Raw genomic sequence first — 19,484 nt, 5'->3', positions numbered from 1 at the left:
ATATTAGTCGATGTAAGGTAATTAAAATCAAAGATTTATTTGCAGAGCAATTTTTAACAAATTTAGACTCGTTGCCAAGAGCAACGCATAGACATGTATTAGCCGAGAGGGCGAAACATGTTAATGTGGTTGCCATGGTTACCGAGTCCACTAATACTCAACTCGCGTTATTCTCATTATATGACAAGTCCATACTAGTCAGTGTAGTCAAAGAGACCAACTACCTCCACTGTTTACGATCTCACGTAGGTATCAAGTGGGAAGAGCTAGATAATAATTTTTGCTCGCTTCCACAGTGGGAGCATTTAGTGACCACGCCGATATCCAACCCCGAAAAAGATACCGTTTTCAAAATTTGGCATAACGTGGGACTCACTCCATCACTTGCACAATCACTACACATTTACGATAATCATTGTTGCCCATTTTGTGCTTCCGTGCACCCTAAAGTCATACACTATTTATCATGTTCATATGTCACAGATTTGAGGCAAGTGGTTGCCAATCTGTTCACAAAGGTAAATATTTGCACACAAGCCTTCGATGAAGCGTTTCGGCATGGCACCAAGCATGTAGGTGCAAACATTCTGATCTTTTATGCCTATTATGCTATCTATCAATGTTTTATACATAAACTTAATAATTATTCTGGTAATTATGATTTAATCTCCAGTTATCGTCACATGGTCTATGGACGTATACTTATGGAATTCCATGCATGTTACTTAAATAAAAGTATACTTTCTAAGTTTTACAAGAAATGGGAGAAATTTAAAATTTACTCAATTGATAATAATAAAATAAACATAAATTTAGGCTTTTGAATAACTAACTTTCTTTTTATATTTTCTTGCCTGACTAATCCAAATAAATAAATTAGTTTAAGCAAACAAATTATGTATTAATAGAGTAATAATATCTTAAGAGGCCAGAAGATTGAGAATAACAGGCAGTGGCTTAGTTTCTACCCCTGACGGCCAAAAAGTTAAGTCCTGTTTAGAAGACGTCGCCTCAACATATTAATTAATATTTATTTTAATAATTTGATGTGAAATGTACTTAAATTGGAATAAAATTAATTTTGCCCTTTTTTAAAAAAAAAAAAAAATATATGGAAACTATATTTCTGTACGAAGTAAATATGCTGGGTTAATAAATTTATCATATAAAAATGCGTAAAATGCAAATACCCTCTCACCTCTAGGTTTCTTGTTTATAGGATTTCCATCAATCCCAAATCCTAAGACAACATGTTATTCAGATTTTCACAATAGATTAGCTGGAAAAATGATTTCTCATAATATGCATATATCTAATTTCCCTGCGCAGTTTTTCTTACTCTCAGGACGAATACATACATGTATGTACCCAAACAACTTCGAGGACAGTGCATAAACCGCGTCATCAATTTGAAAGAATATCTAGAAATATTCAACTGTCAAAATTTATCCAAAGTCGATCATATTCGAAATGCACGGAACATATGTATTTACATACCTAATTCGCCTAGTTGTATATTTACAGAAATTTATGTTGCTAGAAATTTGGGATAAGTAGTCACACGTATAAATCTGTCGATATCAAAATTGCAACCGCTTGGTAGAAAAATTGTATCGCAACGTATAAATTTTTTACCGATATAGTAAAACTTTAACCCTGGGCTATTACTATACAGTAGTATTTGTCAATACCACTTTGATGAAATCATATATGAGTACATCTTGGTATTATTTTTTTCTGGATTTCTAAGAGTGTTCGTAAATTAAACGACGAAGTATAAATACTTATCAATCCAGTTTTCCTCACTTATTCATTAAAGACACGTTACCCAACTCGCACAATATCCAGTCTCGCAAAATGCCTCTCAGAGAAAAGCTCATATCCTTCATTTCCACCTACGTGCTCCTCCCTCTCGTCACTTTGTACGCCTACATGGTCAAAAATCCTAAAACTCAAGAATATTTCGAATCCAATGGAATCCTTTATCTCGGGGACGTCTCGGTCGACTACGTCAACGATTTTCTGCACGGATTTGGAACCACCGAGTTCTTGACGCATGTGTATAATCGAGTAAAAAATGCGAAAGCTGACCTCGCCGGGTGTGGCTTGGCTGGACACAACATCATCATAGCGAGGAAACCATCTCTCATAAAAGCAATCCTGGTGAAGGACGCCTCCCACTTTGACAGGGTTCACACAATGCTCAGCTTAAAAGGGGATTACATCGTGTCGAAATTAATGGTGTTCATGCAAGGCGAGGACTGGAGGAGGACCCGCGCCAAGTTTGAAAGTGCCTTTACACCGAGTAAAGTCAAGCGTAGTTTCGAGCAAGCTAATCAACTCGGGAAGAATTTGGTGGCATATTTGACCCGAGAGTTGGATAAGGATCCAGAAAAAGGGATTGATTTCCAAATTGCCGCTCATAAATTTTCTCTGGATGCGGCTGGGTCCTCGACGCTGAATTTAAACACGGCATCCCTTCAAACACGCGCACCATCGCGATTTGAGCAAATCTCGGCCAAATTTTTTCTTTCATTTGATAGCTTTGCGAATTGGTGGAAGCCCGCGTTTATCCAATGGTTTCCTCGAATTGCGATGTATTTTAAGCTTACGGTCGTTGATAAGGAAATTCTTCAATTTTACGGTCACGTTACGAGGGAGAAGATGCAAAATTCTGGAGGAGATAAAAATTCGAATGATTTCGTTGGTCTGGTCCACTCCACGTGGCAGGAACTGTACGGGAGTCACGTGGACCGACCGGATCAAGAAGTATGGATGACAGCAAATTTGTTTGGCATGGTTTTACCGGGCTACAAGACGACTCAGACGCTGATGGCGATGTGTGCGTATATTTTGGCGCGGCATCAAGATGTGCAAGATAAGTTGAGGGACGAGATAAACGCTATGATCGAGTCGAACGGAGACGAATTCAATTTTGCAGCAGTTGGTGCAATGACGTATATCGAAATGGTGATAAACGGTAATGCTGAAACATGACTTGTTCGTTTAGAGTTTCTTTTTAATTTTCTCCATACCCATCCGATAGTTCGATGTTAATACTATGTAACACAAGACTATTGTTCGTTTAAAAAATATACAAATCCAAGAGATTATCCCACAGAGTTTGTATAAATGGCTCAACAAAATAATTTATAAAAATTTGGGAACTAGTACCAGTACCCATTTTTGAACGAACAATATTGTACATATGTCATGTGACCTGACCATTATGTATCGAGGAAATGACTCCAATCGGGGGCAGCCAGGGTATTTCTGTAATTAGTACAATCCATTTCTATGAATTAATGCCCGTTAAAAAAAGTGAAAATATGAAAGAGTACTTACGATTAGACAAATCATAATATCTCACAACATACATATGCTCACAAATTTGAATCTAACTAGTGTCATTCGACCACAGATACAATTAGTATGAAATTTGAAAATCGAACTATTTGCCAATTCGCAGGTTTGGCATAGATATTTGCATCCGAAGTGGAGAAAACGTGCAGTATGTTTGGAAAATGTAAAATTTGTCAACTTTGTGACGCGTTTTATCCTATGTTCCTGCAAATATCTCCGCCAAACGTGCGCATTGGCAAATAGTTCCATTTGCAAATTGCACAATAATTAAATTTGTGATTAATTGACACTAGTTTGGTCCAAATCTGTGAAAATACGTTGGGAGACCTCCATTGTCAGTATGCTTTAATCGTTTTTCAGAAACTTCGAGAATGTACTCGCCCGTGGGATTGCTAGCGCGCATGTGCAGAAAGGAATACGCCGTCCCGGATACTACACTTGTCTTAAAAGTCGGAGATATAATATTCATTCCGACTTACGGTTTACACTATGACGAAGAGTACTACCCAAATCCGGGAGTTTTCGACCCGGAAAGATTTTCTGGCGCAAATAAGGATTTCTCTTTTCTCCCGTTTAGTCATGGACCTAGGAATTGCATAGGTAATTCTGGGTTATTTTCGAAAATATCTTAATCAGGTTGCTTGTATTTTTAATTTTTTTGCAACCTATTCTTGAAACAAGCTGAACAATGTACATAGATATTTACACTCGATTTTGCATAGCAGATTTTTAGCACGTGGGTAGCACCCTTTTCAGTTTTTTGAACGACGTATATACATTTTACATTGCTTCTTGGCTTTTGGCTAAGATCAAAGTGTAGTATCTGTTCTTATCACCTTAATATACATTTTACATAAGTGAATTTATTTCAGGACTCCGAATGGCTATGGTACAAACAAAAATGATGTTGTGCCACGTTCTCCGAAATTTTAATCTCACTCCATCTCCAGAAACTTACATTCCCATGAAGTTCGTTAAATCTGCATTTCCAGTCATGGATACGGAAAAAGTGATTCTGTGCTGCACTAGAATTGAGTGAGCAACTGGAGTACAATTAGATTTATTATACGATTGTCTTGAACGTTCAAGAAACGGAGAATATGTACAATAAACGTTTATGTACAGAAGTACGTGTAACTAATTTAACACATATGTTAATGCTGCAACAAATTTTTAACTTTGACATATTTACAAAAGATTGCTGGAAACAATTTGGTAATATTAAGCAGTGCCACTACATAATTTGAAATGAGGCTGTTTTTTAAAATTTATGGAATTAGATTTAAAATTGTATGTTTGTCAGAGAGCAGTTACGTTTACCATTATTTTATTGGCCCAAGAAACACAAATATGTACTTATGTATGTACTACAATAAATATAAATCCATACATATTTGCGTATGTATGTACACAAATATGTAAGAATATTATTAATTTAACTAGTACTGAATTTAAGTGATGTGCAACTAATTTTACTTTCATTGCAAATAAAAATGCTAAACCCGTTCATTTTTATTTTCATTCAAAAGTCAGTCATCGACATTTCTGACTGAAGATTTTCGGTTATATTCAGTAATTTTCTTTCAAATTCATTTCATTTCACTTCATCGTACCTCATTTCGTATGTACATAGCTTGAAAAAATGTTCCATTGTAAGTTTATTTTGGCATGCGGAATGCTTTGGATATAACAGGTGGCAGCAGTAGGTAGGACTATTTATAGTCCCCTTCCCAATTTTGGCCGCCGATTTTAGGTTTTTAAATCTATTTAAAAATTTGTTTCGCCCAAATTAGTTTTTAGAACTAACGGTGTATTTATGCATGTGGGATCTTTCAGTTCTTAGAGCCTCAACAGCAGTAAATCGATATGCATTTATGTATGTACCTACACATGTGTAGGTAGATACATTTAGCTATAGCTAAATATGCTGGTCCTTCATGTAAAAAAAAGTGTAAAATGAAAATACCCTCTCACTTCTCACCTTTCGGTTTCTTGTTCGTGGGATTTCCATTAATCCCAAATCATATAAGGCAACATGGTTATTCAGATTTTCACAATTGATTAGCTGGAAAAATGATTATGCAAGTCAAAAATAATTTCTCACAATACATAATTTTCCTCACGGTTCAAGCCTCCTTCACACTGTTGTATATTTACACTGTTAGAAATTTGGGATAAATAAGCACACGTAGTAATCTCTAGGTAGTAAAGTTGCTACCGGGTGGTATTAAAAGTGTAATTTACTACCGATATAGTAAAACCTCATTATTACCCGGTATCACGTAAGTATTTGTCAATACTACTTTGGTAAAATCATACTTGTATGAATACCGCTTGTTATTATTTTCATACTGGATTTCTAAGAGTATGTATGTTAATTACACGACGCACTAAATATCAATCCAGTTTTCCTCACTTCAAATTTTTCCTCTTCATTAAAGACACGTTACTCAACTTGCACAATTTCCAGTCTTACAAAATGTCTCTGAGAGAAAAGATCATATCATTAATTTCCAGATACGTCCTTCTCCCTCTCGTCAAATTGTACGTGCACATCGTCAAAAATCCTAAAACTCAGGAATATTTCGAATCCAATGGAATCCTTTATCTCGGCGACGTTTCTTCCGACTACGCTAACGATTTCCTCAACGGATATGGATCCACCGAGATCTGGACCAAGGTTTACAATCGAGTAAAACAGACGAAAGCCGACCTCGCCGGGTGTGGATTTATTGGACATAACTTCATCATCCCGAGGAAACCATCCCTCATAAAATCAATTCTGGTAAAGGACGCCTCCCACTTTGACCGGGTTCACACAATGCTCAGTTTAAAAGGGGACTATATCGTATCAAAATCGATGGTTTTCATGCAAGGTGAGGACTGGAAGAAGACCCGGGCAAAATTCGAAAGTGCCTTCACACCGAGTAAAGTCAAGCGGAGTTTCGAGCAAGCTAATCAACTCGGGAAGAATTTGGTGGCATATTTAAACCGAGAGTTGGATAAGGATCCAGAAAAAGGGATCGATTTCAGAATTGCCGCTCATAAATTTTCTCTCGATGCGGCAGGATCCTCGACGCTGAACTTGGACACAGCATCCCTTCAGACGCGTGCGCCATCTCAATTTGAAAAAATCTCGGCCAAATTTTTTCTCTCATTTGATAGCTTTGCGAATTGGTGGAAACCCGGCTTAATTCAATGGTTTCCCAGAATTGCGACGTATTTCAAGCTGTCAGTCGTTGATAAGGAAATTCTTCAATTTTACGGTCACGTTACGAGGGAAAACATGAAAAATTCTGGGGGAGATAAAAATGCCAATGATTTCGCTGGTCTGGTCCACTCCACGTGGCAGGAGCTTTACGGGGGCCACGTGGACCGACCGGATCAAGAAGAATGGATCACGGCCAATTTGTTCGGCATGGTTTTGCCCGGCTACAAAACGACGCAGACGCTTATCGCGATGTGTGCTTACGTTCTGGCGCTACATCAAGACGTGCAGGACAAGTTGAGGGACGAGGTGAACGCAATGATGGAGTCGCACGGGGACGAATTCACCTTTGCAGCAGTGAATGAAATGACGTATATCGAAATGGTGATAAACGGTAATAAATAGTTATATGTATGACTTTTTTATTGGAAATTTGTGTTTATCTTTTTCTAAGATTGTAAAACGTGAGACATTAAGATCTGTCAGTTTGAAAACGGTTACAATGGAGACTTATGTATGCATGTACGCACTCTCAATGCGTTGGAAGTTTCTAGGGACGAGGTATTACTAACAATGCGACGGTGTGAAGTGGTTATCGCCGATATCGACCGGACTAATTTTAAATTGTTCACGTTCAAAAATAAGTGGACCCGTATTTTTTCGTTTTCCTGAATGGGCATGTTTACGCCCTTGGCGGAATTTTCAAAAAAAATTTCAGCCAAAATTCGGATTTTTAAAAACGCTGTAACTTTTCGAATTTTAACCCGATTTCAAAAAATAAACCCAATTTGTGTTCAGAATTACATCTCTGAAAATATAAAAATTCATTTTTGAAAATTTTAAAAATTTGATATTTTCTTGCTATTTCTGAATTTCTATAAACTCAAAAAACGATAATTTTTTGAAAATTAAAAGTTTCTTAAAAATGAATTTGTATATTTTTAGGGATGTAATTCTGAACAAAAAATGGGTTTATTTTTTGAAATCGGGTTAAAATTCGAAAAGTTACAGTGTTTTTAAAAATCCGAATTTTGGCTGAATTTTTTTTGAACATTCCGCCAAGGGCGTAAACATGCCCATTCAGGAAAACGAAAAAATACGGGTCCACTTATTTTTGAACGTGAACAATTTAAAATTAGTCCGGTGGATATCGGCGATAACCACCTCACACCTCCTCATTGTAAGTGGTCTGATAGTTCCATGTCTATACGTACTTATGTATACTACATTCCTTTAAAAAAAATAGATACAAAAAGTCTGAGCGGTTGTCTGGCAGAGTCTGTTTACACGAAACAAAAATAATTTTGAGGAATTTAAGAACATTGGTCTCTCGTTTTTGGCCCAACAGTAAAGTACATATGGATTAAATATTACGGATGTCATGTGTTCAATATTTATGTAGAAGGCGACTCCAATCTGGGGATCGCACACGGTTTGTGTAAGTACATAATACCAACATGGGTGCAGATATCATTTGTACGATTGGAAAGCATTATGTATCGTTACAAAGAGTGAAAAATTCCGTATGAGAGAGTACGCAAGTCTTCGATTTATGTATCCATTTGTTTGCATGTATACTTTCACACTATGAAAATATAACATATGTACTTCAATCATTTTTCAGAAACTTTGAGAATCTACTCACCCGTGGGACTGGTGGGCCGCATGTGCAGAAAGGAATACGCCGTTCCAGATACCACACTTGTCCTAAAAGTCGGAGATATAATTCTTATTTCGCTCTACGGTTTACACTATGACGAAGAATACCATCCAAATCCGGAAGTTTTTGACCCGGAAAGATTTGCCGGAGCAAAAAAGGACTTTACCTTTCTCCCATTTAGTGAAGGACCCAGGAATTGTATAGGTAAATTATGCCTTTTTCAAAAATATGTAGGTAACTCAACGTTTCTTGATTTTTTGAAAATTTTTCTATGTGGTCTATTTTTGACACGAAACATATTTGTACATACATACGTTTTTGTATCATGCGTATTTTTTAGCATTTTGCTAAACAGCATTATTTGAGTCCAAAGTATGTATATTTTGTTTGAATTGATTTATTATACTTTTCAGGAATTCGGATGGCCCTGGTGCAGACGAAAATGATGTTATGTCATGTTCTCAAAAATTTTAAGCTTACTCCATCCCCAGAAACTCTCATTCCCATGAAGTTCGTTAAATCTGCATTTCCAGTCATGGATACGGAAGAGGTGATCGTGTGCTGCACTAAAATTGAATGATCGTTAGGAGAAGAGTTGCATAGATTTACGAGTGTATTAAGCATCCAAGAGGCATACATAATACGAAAAGTATTTATGTAATTATGTTACTGGTGTGATAAGTATTTAAATGGTGCAGGTAGTTTTTCATGTTAGCAAATAACAACAAAAATGTTTCAAGAGCAATTTTCTTACTATTAAACGGTGTGACAAATTTAAAATATAAATGTTGCTTAAAATTTATAGAAATACTTACAACTCTGATCCGAGTGCTAATTTCGTTAGACGACTATTATTGCGTTTATGCTTCATAATCTGACGATAGTTTTCAAACTCCTTAATGTATTACTGACTGTTTCTTCTACATACATGTAGCATTGAAAGATTGGAAAATTATCGTGAAGTCAGGAGGTATTTACATGCAAACGTAGAAGCAAATATCTCTAAAATTTTCCAAGATAAAAAAATGATCACCTACTTTCATAACAAATCAAATCGCAGTACTATTTGGATCTTGTACATACATATGTACATACATTTGCGACATATCCAACATGTACACACACTTACCAAATAAAACCTATTGACAATTAAATGAATTACTCTACTGTTGTAAACTGATTGTTAGCCCACAACTATACCGTGCATCAGCGCCGTAGCGAAGGTGGAGAGAGGTGGAGAGACACTCTCCAGGCCGTACCGCCAGGGTCAGCAATAGTATACACTAGACAAGATCAATGCCAGTAGTAGAATACACTAGATAAAATCAGGGTCAGCAATAAAATACACTAGGTAAAATCAGGAATTGAATAATTTTTGGGGGCGTATGAGGCCGTACTACGGCCAAACTCTCCAGGCCGGACAAAATGTTGCTACGGGCCTGCCGTGCATATGTATAATAATCAGATTAATAATATGCAAACTAAATGTAGCAATTGATGGAAACAAGTAATTCCCCGAAAAATTGTGTCACCACACACCTTGACCACGAGGGGCTTGTGCCTGAGCTTATTAATAATTACTTGTTACAAATATTTTATTTAACAGCATGAAACTGAATTAATTATAAATCATATAACTTGGTGTATCAGTATTAATCGTAATATTTCTATGATATTGATATATACGTTCCTGAATTATCTGCTATCATGAAATTCTGAATTTATAAGAGGAATAAGCTATTGGCATCGCAATTTTGTCAAATAGAGAAAGTTTATCACAATAATAAAGTTAATAAAGTGTTATTTCTGTAATTTGTTAATCTATTTAGCATTGTCTACAAACATTTGTGACTGATATTCTATAAACAACATATGTAACTAACCTAGTTCAATAAAAATCTCACTTGTAATCCTAACATGCAGGACATTGCTTCAGTAATAGCAGGACTTCTTATGTAATGAAATGGAATCCAAATCAGAACTTTATTCAGGTTATCAATATTTGTAATCAGATTCGGTTTGGAGTGTTTCACTCTAAATGATCGGACAAATAGGTTTATCACTTTAATGCCTTAAAAAATTAAATTAAAAACTAAAATGTTATTATCTATTCGTATAATACGATTTTAATAGCACGTACGAAAGGTAAGTTTTACTAAAATTTAAGATTCGCTACATTTAACTATGTTTAAAATAAAAGAACATACTACATAATGAAGTGTATATTTTCCCAATAATGGCCAAAATATGTACACGATTGAGGTAACCATTGCAATAAGTGACCAGATTATTTAGAGTATTGAATAACAACAATGTACTTTTATGTTTGCCAAGATCGTCAGCCCATCCCAATTTAAAACTTTAATCACTAATCTCACATTATAAAACAAGCTTAAAGGTTATCACGTGTTCAGTTACAAAATTTCTGTTGCATAATTAAAATTCCGCCACACCTGGTAAATAAGTGTTTACTTATCAATACCATTTTTACTGTTAGTTATCTATTATTGGATAAATTTACATAAATATTATATCATATATGTATGTATGTAGTGTTCTTGGCCCTCAAAAAATTAGGTTTTTTCTTGATCGTGTTATGCGTGCTTTATGAATTATTTGTTGTTTTATTACAGTTTTTTTACCGTTTAATGCTTTTCTGTAGCTTACAGAAATTGTACGAGCATAATTATTTTTACATAGCAAAAAAGCTAACTAAAAACAAAACCTGGATAACAAGTCGATGCCAAGTAAAATATTATGTATGCAAACAGCAATTCAGCATTAAAATTTTATTTAGCAAAAACTATTCAATGAATCCATGCCATTAGATGTCACCAGCCTAACTGGAGGTACATACATAGAAGGACATGCTGCTAATATGTAAATGTGTCATACCAAACCCTTCTTGCTCTTTACCGAACCCTGTACACATCAGATTTTTTTACATAACGCTGCAAGCACTATAAATACCGTTGTACCCCATCAGTCAAACTATACTCTCCGCAGGGGTACAACTGGAAAATGAAAGTCCCTATTCTTTTAGCATTTCTAGCCGTGGCTAGCATGGCCAACGGGGGTAAGTCGATTTTTTTAGCATTTTGTTTCGCAAAAACTTTCAAATTTTAAATTTACCCATGCACTATGTAGCTGGCTACGATGGTCCAACAAACCAGGCAGGGATTGACGTGATCAAATATTACGAAGGATGGTAAACTATTAAACGTTTCTTAAGTTTTAGCTTCAAGTTTAACTCCGAATTTTACAGGTTCCCAGACTTCTACTTGGACCCAGTGGTGAGTCAAGTCATAGAACTTTTTTATTTGTAACCGAGAGACAACTCTTCCTGAGAGGTTTCATTGCGCATGTGTCTCAATCTCTATTTGCGCAGGTTTTAACCTCTCATGAAAAATTTCGTTCAATCGAATCAATCCAAAAATCCAATCCGCTCAAAAATATGTATCTTCAAAAGGAAATCCTCCGACAAATTATTTGAGATCTGTCCCTCATATTTACAGTAGAAACCATATCTACACGCATAATTCGAACTTTTTAGGGCATCCGGACCATCGGGTACGGTCACGCTTGTCACGTCTGGGACTGCACTGTCCCCTGAACGGCCGATATTGGGTCCCACTTTCGCTCGCCGATGGTCAAAGTCTACTCGCGGACGATCTTGTTTACGGAAATTATGAGGGTTGCGTCAGAACCTACAATGCCTTCGCGGGCCTAAACGCCGACATGTTTTCTGCCCTTGTCTCCTTCACGTTCAACCTGGGCTGCGGGAACTTTCAAATTTCCGCCTTGCTGGAATACTTGAACGCTGGAAATACTCTCGCGGCATCTTTGGAACTCAGAAAGTGGATCAATGCCGGGGGTCAACCTCTCCTTGGTCTGGCGAGGCGGAGGGAGTCGGAACGCCAATTATTTTGCGCGTCGGGTGGCTGTCCAACGTCCTGCAGGGCGAGGGTGGTCAACGCGTTGTCGCTAAACTGCCGAAAAGTATGCTAAATAACTGGCTGGTTTTATATATCAATGAAGGTTTTCATGATTTCTTAGAATTCTTCGTATCGTAAAATAAGTTACGACGGTTACGAGATTTCGTAAGATTGTGTCTTAAAAAATCACATGGTTAGGTTTTTTAAGAAAGTTAATGCCTTATTTTTTCTTCGTAAACTATTTTACGATACTAAATATCGATGGAATGATGAATCCCTTCAATAAATGGGCGATTGCTTGATACCATTGATTTATACTATTTATTTATAATCAAAATTACAGGACCCCAACCTTGGCGCATTTATTGTGGCGGTTTATGACGAATGGGTAAATCTTCCCGTTTTCGAGCGTGTCGTTGGCGACGATGTCTTTGGAAACCCGTACTGGTTTTTGGTTGGGCCTGGCTACGTTTCTGCGGCTTATATGGAAGTCACTGAAGGACATGGGGGATGGTGTTCAACAACACTTGCCAGTAATGCCACGTCTAACCAAGTTTAGGCCGCAACTTAATTCGGATTATTAATTAGAGTCAAGCAATAATTTTATCCTGAACCAATATTTTCAGTTTAATAAGCTTTAAAATTTATGACAAAAACTTGAATTGTCTAATAAAACATAAGAAAAATTATCTTCGAGGTGCGTATGTATGATTTCCTCATTTATTCAGACTGATCCTTGAATTCGATAAATTATATTTGTAAAATTGTATTCATGTATTTACAAAAGACTGCACTATCATATATACATGATAACATAAAAATACATTCTTACGAAGCTACCCGAGCTACTAAACTATTATTAGTTGTCCGATCATCCTGAGCGAGGCATGCTTAGGACAGAGGAGAAAACGCAGCATATGTACAGTTGACACATTTTACATGTTCCTAATTTGCTGCCCATTTTCTGTTCTTCGGTTGCAAATACTTACATATGCCTGCAAATACCTTCCTGCCTAACCTCACAACTGGCATATAGTGCCTTTTAAATATTATTTAAATTTGTATTCGATTGTCACTAGTTTGGAGAAAATCTTTTAGCATACCCTGAGAGACCTTCTCCAATATTAGATACGTACATGTATACTCAATACTGGTATTGATTTGAGAATAATTTCCTATCAGATTGGTTGTAGTTTGCTTTTGTGTGGCAAATTTGTCATTACCATGCTCATTATTAAAATTACCATGGCGGTAAAATCATATACATACATACGTATGCAAATATGTATACGAGGCAGTAGATTTAATACCAGTTTCCTAAGAGTATATGTAAATACATATTTATATGTAAATGTATGTGTTATGCACAGTGAAACGACATATTTCCCGATATGCCACCGCTTTCGTATCGAATTCTGTGCGAATTCAGTAAAGTCGGATTTGATTCGTGCGAATTCGCCGACTCGATAACGACTAAGGCCAGAATTCTGAAATGCATCATTTGATCAGAATCAGGTATGCGACTTCGCATCGAATCCTGATTGGTGTCTGAAAACCGACTTCGAAAAGACGACTCAAAGACGCCTTCGGGCGGAAGTGGTTTTACAGACTTTGTGCCGAATTCGTATTTCCGCATCGTTTCATATTCTGATTGAATACGTATTTCGAATTCGGACTGGGTGCGCAATTGGGAAGTCGGAGCGAATTCGGATTCACACGTAAAATCTGAATGCGTATCCCGACCGTGATACGACTTCGTCCCGTCTTCCCCAGACATAGGAGGGAAACTCAATTTTCATTGCCACCGCGTGTTTAGTCCATTTTTTCTTCCATTCAGAATGAGTAGCAAAAAGTTAAAAAATTATTCTGTTGTTAATTTTTATCAAGAAAATAAAGTTGCAATAGTTTGTTCATCATGGTTGGATAACACAAAGACTAGTTGCTCATGGCCAATTGGTCCGAATTCGGAGGACCACTTGAAGAAAAATCATCCTCCCACAACTAGCTGGCCAAAGTACTCGTGCAATTTTATGCAGGAATTTAGTAAGTTTCACTCAAATTACATCAGTTTTATGTAAGTATTAAATTCGCTTTTAATTTTTTAGATTCCCTAGCATCTGCGAAGGTGGGTCTTATCCAGGCCAAAAAAAGTGACCAGGTTCTTTCGTCCGGGGTGGATGAAATTTCAACAAGAAAAATACACAAGGGGAAAAAGAAAAATCCTTCGCTCAAAAAGCCGGCGCAAAGGAACCAAGAGGAATCGTCGACGGATGAAAGCAGCTTATCGAGCTGCTCCGAAGAAAGTGATAAGCAGACACGGATCCCATTTGTGCCAATATGTAAGTCATAAAAAAATGTGTTAACTAGTTGGGGTAGAGTATAATAAGTTATTTAATCTTAATAATATCTTTTTACGAAATAGGTGCAATAACTGATTTAGGGACTGGTGAGTCGTCGAGCAATTCTGTGGCAGCGGAAACAATCCAGTCAGAAACTGAAAATATTGTCCTCGCAAGTGTCAACAACTCAAATTCCCTGAATGATTCGACTATTGGTGCTATTCCAAATATTTCTCTTGTAGACGTTCCAGGTTTTGAAACAATTTCCGAGTTGGTCACGTTGGTTCATGAATTGAAAGCAGAATCTCAAAGTTTGTAAAACATTTCACCAAATCTTTCATAAATTCATGTAAATTACCAATTAAGTTCTGTTGAATCTGTTTAGATCTGCAGACCGTTCTAGTATGGGAATTGGTCAAGATAAATGAAAATTTAGTCGAACTGCTGCGCCGAACTTCTTCTCCAGGCGAACCCACCCTTGCTGAGCAACTTCGGCATCCTCCACTACCATCAACTTCTCTTGAAAACTTCCAGGGACTAATTGATTGGATCAATGAGGACGAGTTACACTTAAATTCATTGGTGAGTTAAATACGTACTCTGTCAGTTATTCTTGAAATGTGAATCTTTCGTAATCTCACCTAACCTTTAATAATTTATTTAATAGTGTCAAAAATTAAGCTATCTCGGTGGACGAAATCTGGAAGAGATTACAAACCGCATTCTGTCTGAATTGATTTCGACGGAACTGGCAAAGATTTGTAGTCACTCTGGCAAATGAAAAAAAAGTGAGGTGGGATTACAAAGTCGAATTTTGGAACTGATTTACAGTAAGTATATTACAAATACTCGTATTTTTGTTGCAATACTTTTCGTAAAACTAACTGTACATTATAAATCTGTAGAATCCGTTCGACTCAACAAGGACACAAAATACACCACCAATAGTGAAATTGACGTGAAAATTCGAGCCTGGATAAAGAATAAGAAGGATCCAAGAAAAGTAGGAAAACAATCATGTCAGGCCGCAGCTTACAGCGGACAAGGCAACGACAACGAATAGAAGAGAGGTGCCGTATTCTGCGTGAAATTCGACAACCAAGTTTTAATAGTCATTTAATTCCACCGGTTCCTCAATCTTTAAATTTAAGCCCAATTAGAATTAATAATGTTAGGCAATCAGTTGCATCAGAGTTAGTTACGAGTACCACAGTAGAGGATATTTATAATAATAGTGGGAAGTTAGAGATTATAAGCAGTAACGTAGGCACAATTTTACCTAATCTAACAATTACTCCAATCGACCTAGCGCTGCGACAGTGGACCGTTAACCATAATGTGAAACAATCGGCTCTTAAATCTCTTCTAGTTATTTTAAAAAATTCGTATCCAAATAATAATTTGCCAACTGATCCGCGCACGTTGATGAAAACGCCACGCAAATTAAAAATTGATAAAGTTAGTGGGGGAGAATTCTTTTACTTTGGCGTGATCGGTGGCGTTATGCATAGGGTTAAATCTGGTCTTAAAAAAACTACAGCCACAAATATTGAAAATATGTTAGGGTCAGGACCAGTTATTAGTATTACTATAGGAGTTGACGGCATTCCAATTTCCAAAAGCTCGAATAAGCAGTTTTGGCCAATTTTAGGATTAGTAGATAATTCTTTAAACAATACGCCTTTTGTGATCGGTATTTATTATGCGGAACACAAGCCAACTAACTTGGACTTTTTAAAACAATTTGTTGAGGAATGCAAGGTTTTAGAATTAAATGGAATCAATTTGTCTGGCACTAACTACAGATTTAGAATTTCGAAAATTTTGGCCGACGCCCCAGCTCGTAGTTTTGTTAAGGGGGTGAAGATGCATAATAGTTATTTTTCTTGCGAGCGGTGTACTGAACAAGGTGACTGGAATGGTCGGGTGACATTTTTGAATCTTACTTTTACAAAAAGAACAGATGAGAGTTTTACCTTAAAAACTCAGAAATCTCATCATGTAAAAGAGACTTTGTTATCCGAACTTAAAATTGGTTTAGTTTCTCAAGTTCCGCTGGATTACTTACATTTAGTATGTTTAGGCGTTACTAGAAAATTATGTCGCATGTGGGTAAAAGGTCGTCTTCCCTTTCGACTTCTTGCTAGAAAAACCATGTTAATTAGTAATCGATTATTTGCATTTCGTAAAGATTTTCCAAAAGATTTTCAGCGAAAACCTAGATCGTTATTACAGATTGACCATTTTAAAGGGACTGAGTTCAGGACGCTTTTGTTATATACTGGGGTAGCAGCCCTTAGGTACATCATACCCCTTAAAGAATATAAAAATTATCTGAGATTTCACACTGCTCTTTATATACTTCTATCACCCAAGGCTAATGATCCTGGGTGGAACACCACCGCAAAAAATTTGCTAAAGATATTTGTTAAATATTGCATAAAAATATATGGAAATGAATTTGCCGTTTATAATGTGCATGGGTTATTACATATTAATGAGGACGCATTATTATTTGGACAGTTGGATAATGCTAGTACATTTCATTTCGAAAGTTTTATGCAAAAAATTAAAATCTTATTGAGTTCACATAATTTTCATTTGGAACAAGTTGTAAAAAGGATAATGGAAATGGAAGCTGTTCATCAAGATATAACAATGTGTAATCAGGCAAAAATAGTCAATTTTTCGCCTAAAGATATGTGTAAGAATGGGGGTAATTGTTACATGCTAAAATCAGGTAAAATAGTTATAGTAAGTAATTTTGAGCAGGTTGGTGAAATAACACATTACACTTGTCAAGAATTTATGAATAGACGATGTGTAGAATATTATCCGATAGATAGTAGTGAACTATATATATTTTTTTCTAGTGGACTGTCGGAACTATCTAAAATAGAATTGTTACCAGATGATTTTTTATTTAAGTACATTATGCTACCATTTAAGACTGAATTTCTGTTAATTCCTATACTACATTCATTAAAATTATAGATTTGGCTAAAATAAAATTTGTATATTCAAATATTTGTATTTGCATTTATTCGTTATTGAGTCAGTTATACTTCCGATCTCGATCGTAAAGTGGAATAGGAAGAGATTCTGATCAGAGTCGATTTCGATGCGTGAATTAGTACTAAATCAGAACGCGAACAGAATCCGATCGCGGTCGGTTACCGAATTCTGAACGAGTTCGAATCCCGAATTCGTATCGAAGGCGCACCGTGAATTCGTATCGAACACAACTTAGGCGACAAAACCTACATTCGATCAGAATGCGTGCACCTACTTCAATCAGAATTCGATGCGAATTCTGGTGGCACGTCGGGTTATTACATATGTATACTTTATTTGTGTTGTACATTTTATGTACTAACAATGCGATGGTGTGAAGTGTAATCCTCCGATTTGGTTGAAATTTCGAAATTATGTGGTCCATCTCAATACAACCAACATTTTGTGGGCGTAAAATATGGCGGCGGCTGCTCGGTAAGGGATGTTGGGCGAGTCTCATCGAGTACCGGACGTCAGGGTCCTTGGGGGGACGGATGCGGACACGCCTCTGGTCACGGCCACCTTTACACGCCACAGGGGGAGTAGCCAGATGAGAGCTACGACGCACGGGGAGGAGGATGAAATTGTCTCTCGCTTGGCAATTAAAAATACTGTCTTGCTTTGCACTCTGATTTCCACTTATGCACCGTTTCTATACTAAACTGCACCTGGCACGATTCAATGTACGAATTTATATGGAGAATGACCCGAATAAACTGTTCGATATCGGTGTACGCAATAAGTTTCACTTGACAAGGTTTTAAGAAATCTTTACTCCTTACATTAAACGATCATAACGTGTACAAAAAATGAATTTTAGGAACTTAATTTTTGATAATAATGTATTTCCAAAATGGCAGCCACGCAGACGGCGTGGTGCAGGGAAAAATTGGAGAGAAGTGTTGTGGAGGTGTTCACACTGTGCACACTCGGGTCCGACTGTCCAGAAACGGAGAGAAGATCCTTCTTTTTACAGTCTAGCTCGGCCACGGTGGCACGGTGTGCCGAGTGGTGGGATCGTCGGGTGGAATATCCATTCCACACAATTTCTTGAGGCAGTTTGTGCGATTGTCGGAATTAGTCAAAATATGTGAGGTCAAAGTTAGTCAACGGGCGATTTTTACCAGGCGGAGGAAGTAAGCCTCATTCGTATTGCCATCAAAGGGAAAATCGCTCATTTTTCAACTTAAACCTCACATATTTTGACATTCCGACCATCGCACAAATTCCCTCAAGAAATGTTGGTTGTATTGAGATGGACCACATAATTTCGAAATTTCAACCAAATCGGAGGGTTACACTTCACACCATCGCATTGTTATCTAGTTCCAAGATCTTGGATAAAATTATGACTGGGGGTATGTAAATGTGTAAAATTTTTACCCATATACAAATTTATATATATATGTATCCTTCATTCCCACTCAAATCTGACACAAACAGACAAGAGTAATAATCACCACAACCTTGAAAATGCATACATATATTTATAATCTGGATACCCAGATTTCCACAGAAGATTAAATGAATAATGAATTATTCACAATGTTGCAATTTCTCATTGCACAATTCTCTACCCAGTTGTCGTTCCTGCTCTGGACGAAACTACTTAAAGAATGAGATTAGGGCAGTACGTAAAGCATATGATCGATTTGACATCGTAAAGGACGCTAAATTAAGGGCGAAGCTTCTCTCAAATACTGCATATGATATGTTATAAGTCAACTGATCTATATTTTCAACCGTCTCTTGTAATTTTAGAGCTCCAATGAGCTATAAAAAATTAGTCAAAAGGAAACGGCTAGGATTTTCAAAATCCGACCGAAATTATCAAAATGCTTAAGAAATGTCAAAAATTTCAAAATTCAAAACTTCAGTAACTTATGGAGACTTATGGACTTTTCCCGTTGCAAAATTTACCTTCT

At 36.7% G+C, this 19,484-nt stretch overlaps 3 protein-coding genes and 1 non-coding gene across 4 annotated transcripts; all 4 read left to right on the top strand.

Moving 5' to 3' along the window:
* The first annotated feature begins 1,833 nt into the window (after positions 1 to 1,833).
* On the top strand, positions 1,834 to 4,872 carry LOC110849969 (cytochrome P450 9e2). Its single transcript, XM_022097451.2, has 3 exons — positions 1,834 to 2,980; positions 3,724 to 3,963; positions 4,236 to 4,872. Exons 1-3 carry the CDS (start codon positions 1,858 to 1,860, stop codon positions 4,400 to 4,402), a joined length of 1,530 nt encoding a protein of 509 aa, XP_021953143.1. The 5' UTR covers positions 1,834 to 1,857; the 3' UTR covers positions 4,403 to 4,872.
* Positions 4,148 to 4,243, top strand: LOC118435972. The gene has a single exon (XR_004835088.1). It is a non-coding gene; the product is annotated as a U2 spliceosomal RNA (small nuclear RNA).
* A 970-nt stretch (positions 4,873 to 5,842) lies between the features above and the next one.
* LOC110849968 (cytochrome P450 6j1) lies at positions 5,843 to 10,034 on the top strand. Its single transcript, XM_022097450.2, has 3 exons — positions 5,843 to 6,965; positions 8,196 to 8,435; positions 8,645 to 10,034. Exons 1-3 carry the CDS (start codon positions 5,843 to 5,845, stop codon positions 8,809 to 8,811), a joined length of 1,530 nt encoding a protein of 509 aa, XP_021953142.1. The 3' UTR covers positions 8,812 to 10,034.
* A 1,182-nt stretch (positions 10,035 to 11,216) lies between these two features.
* Positions 11,217 to 12,855, top strand: LOC118435799. The gene is made up of 5 exons (XM_035852225.1): positions 11,217 to 11,307; positions 11,379 to 11,439; positions 11,497 to 11,524; positions 11,785 to 12,230; positions 12,510 to 12,855. The coding sequence occupies exons 2-5, from the start codon at positions 11,437 to 11,439 to the stop codon at positions 12,723 to 12,725; spliced, it is 693 nt and encodes a 230-aa protein (XP_035708118.1). The 5' UTR covers positions 11,217 to 11,307; positions 11,379 to 11,436; the 3' UTR covers positions 12,726 to 12,855.
* Positions 12,856 to 19,484: the final 6,629 nt, after the last annotated feature.

This window comes from Folsomia candida, unplaced genomic scaffold, assembly GCF_002217175.1.
Source record: "Folsomia candida strain VU population unplaced genomic scaffold, ASM221717v1 Fcan01_Sc005, whole genome shotgun sequence".
Taxonomy (NCBI): domain Eukaryota; kingdom Metazoa; phylum Arthropoda; class Collembola; order Entomobryomorpha; family Isotomidae; genus Folsomia; species Folsomia candida.
This window is presented reverse-complemented; position numbering and strand designations above follow the sequence as displayed.

Bases quoted from the DNA above. Each gene is read 5' to 3' on its own strand.
- LOC110849968 (XM_022097450.2), top strand. From the start codon at position 5,843: ATGTCTCTGAGAGAAAAGATCATATCATTAATTTCCAGATACGTCCTT. The intron at 6,966-8,195 runs GTAATAAATAGT...ATCATTTTTCAG, and splicing joins TATCGAAATGGTGATAAACG to AAACTTTGAGAATCTACTCA. The intron at 8,436-8,644 runs GTAAATTATGCC...TATACTTTTCAG, and splicing joins AGGACCCAGGAATTGTATAG to GAATTCGGATGGCCCTGGTG.
- LOC110849969 (XM_022097451.2), top strand. From the start codon at position 1,858: ATGCCTCTCAGAGAAAAGCTCATATCCTTCATTTCCACCTACGTGCTC. The intron at 2,981-3,723 runs GTAATGCTGAAA...ATCGTTTTTCAG, and splicing joins TATCGAAATGGTGATAAACG to AAACTTCGAGAATGTACTCG. The intron at 3,964-4,235 runs GTAATTCTGGGT...AATTTATTTCAG, and splicing joins TGGACCTAGGAATTGCATAG to GACTCCGAATGGCTATGGTA.
- LOC118435799 (XM_035852225.1), top strand. The intron at 11,525-11,784 runs GTGAGTCAAGTC...CGAACTTTTTAG, and splicing joins ACTTCTACTTGGACCCAGTG to GGCATCCGGACCATCGGGTA. The intron at 12,231-12,509 runs GTATGCTAAATA...TCAAAATTACAG, and splicing joins TGTCGCTAAACTGCCGAAAA to GACCCCAACCTTGGCGCATT.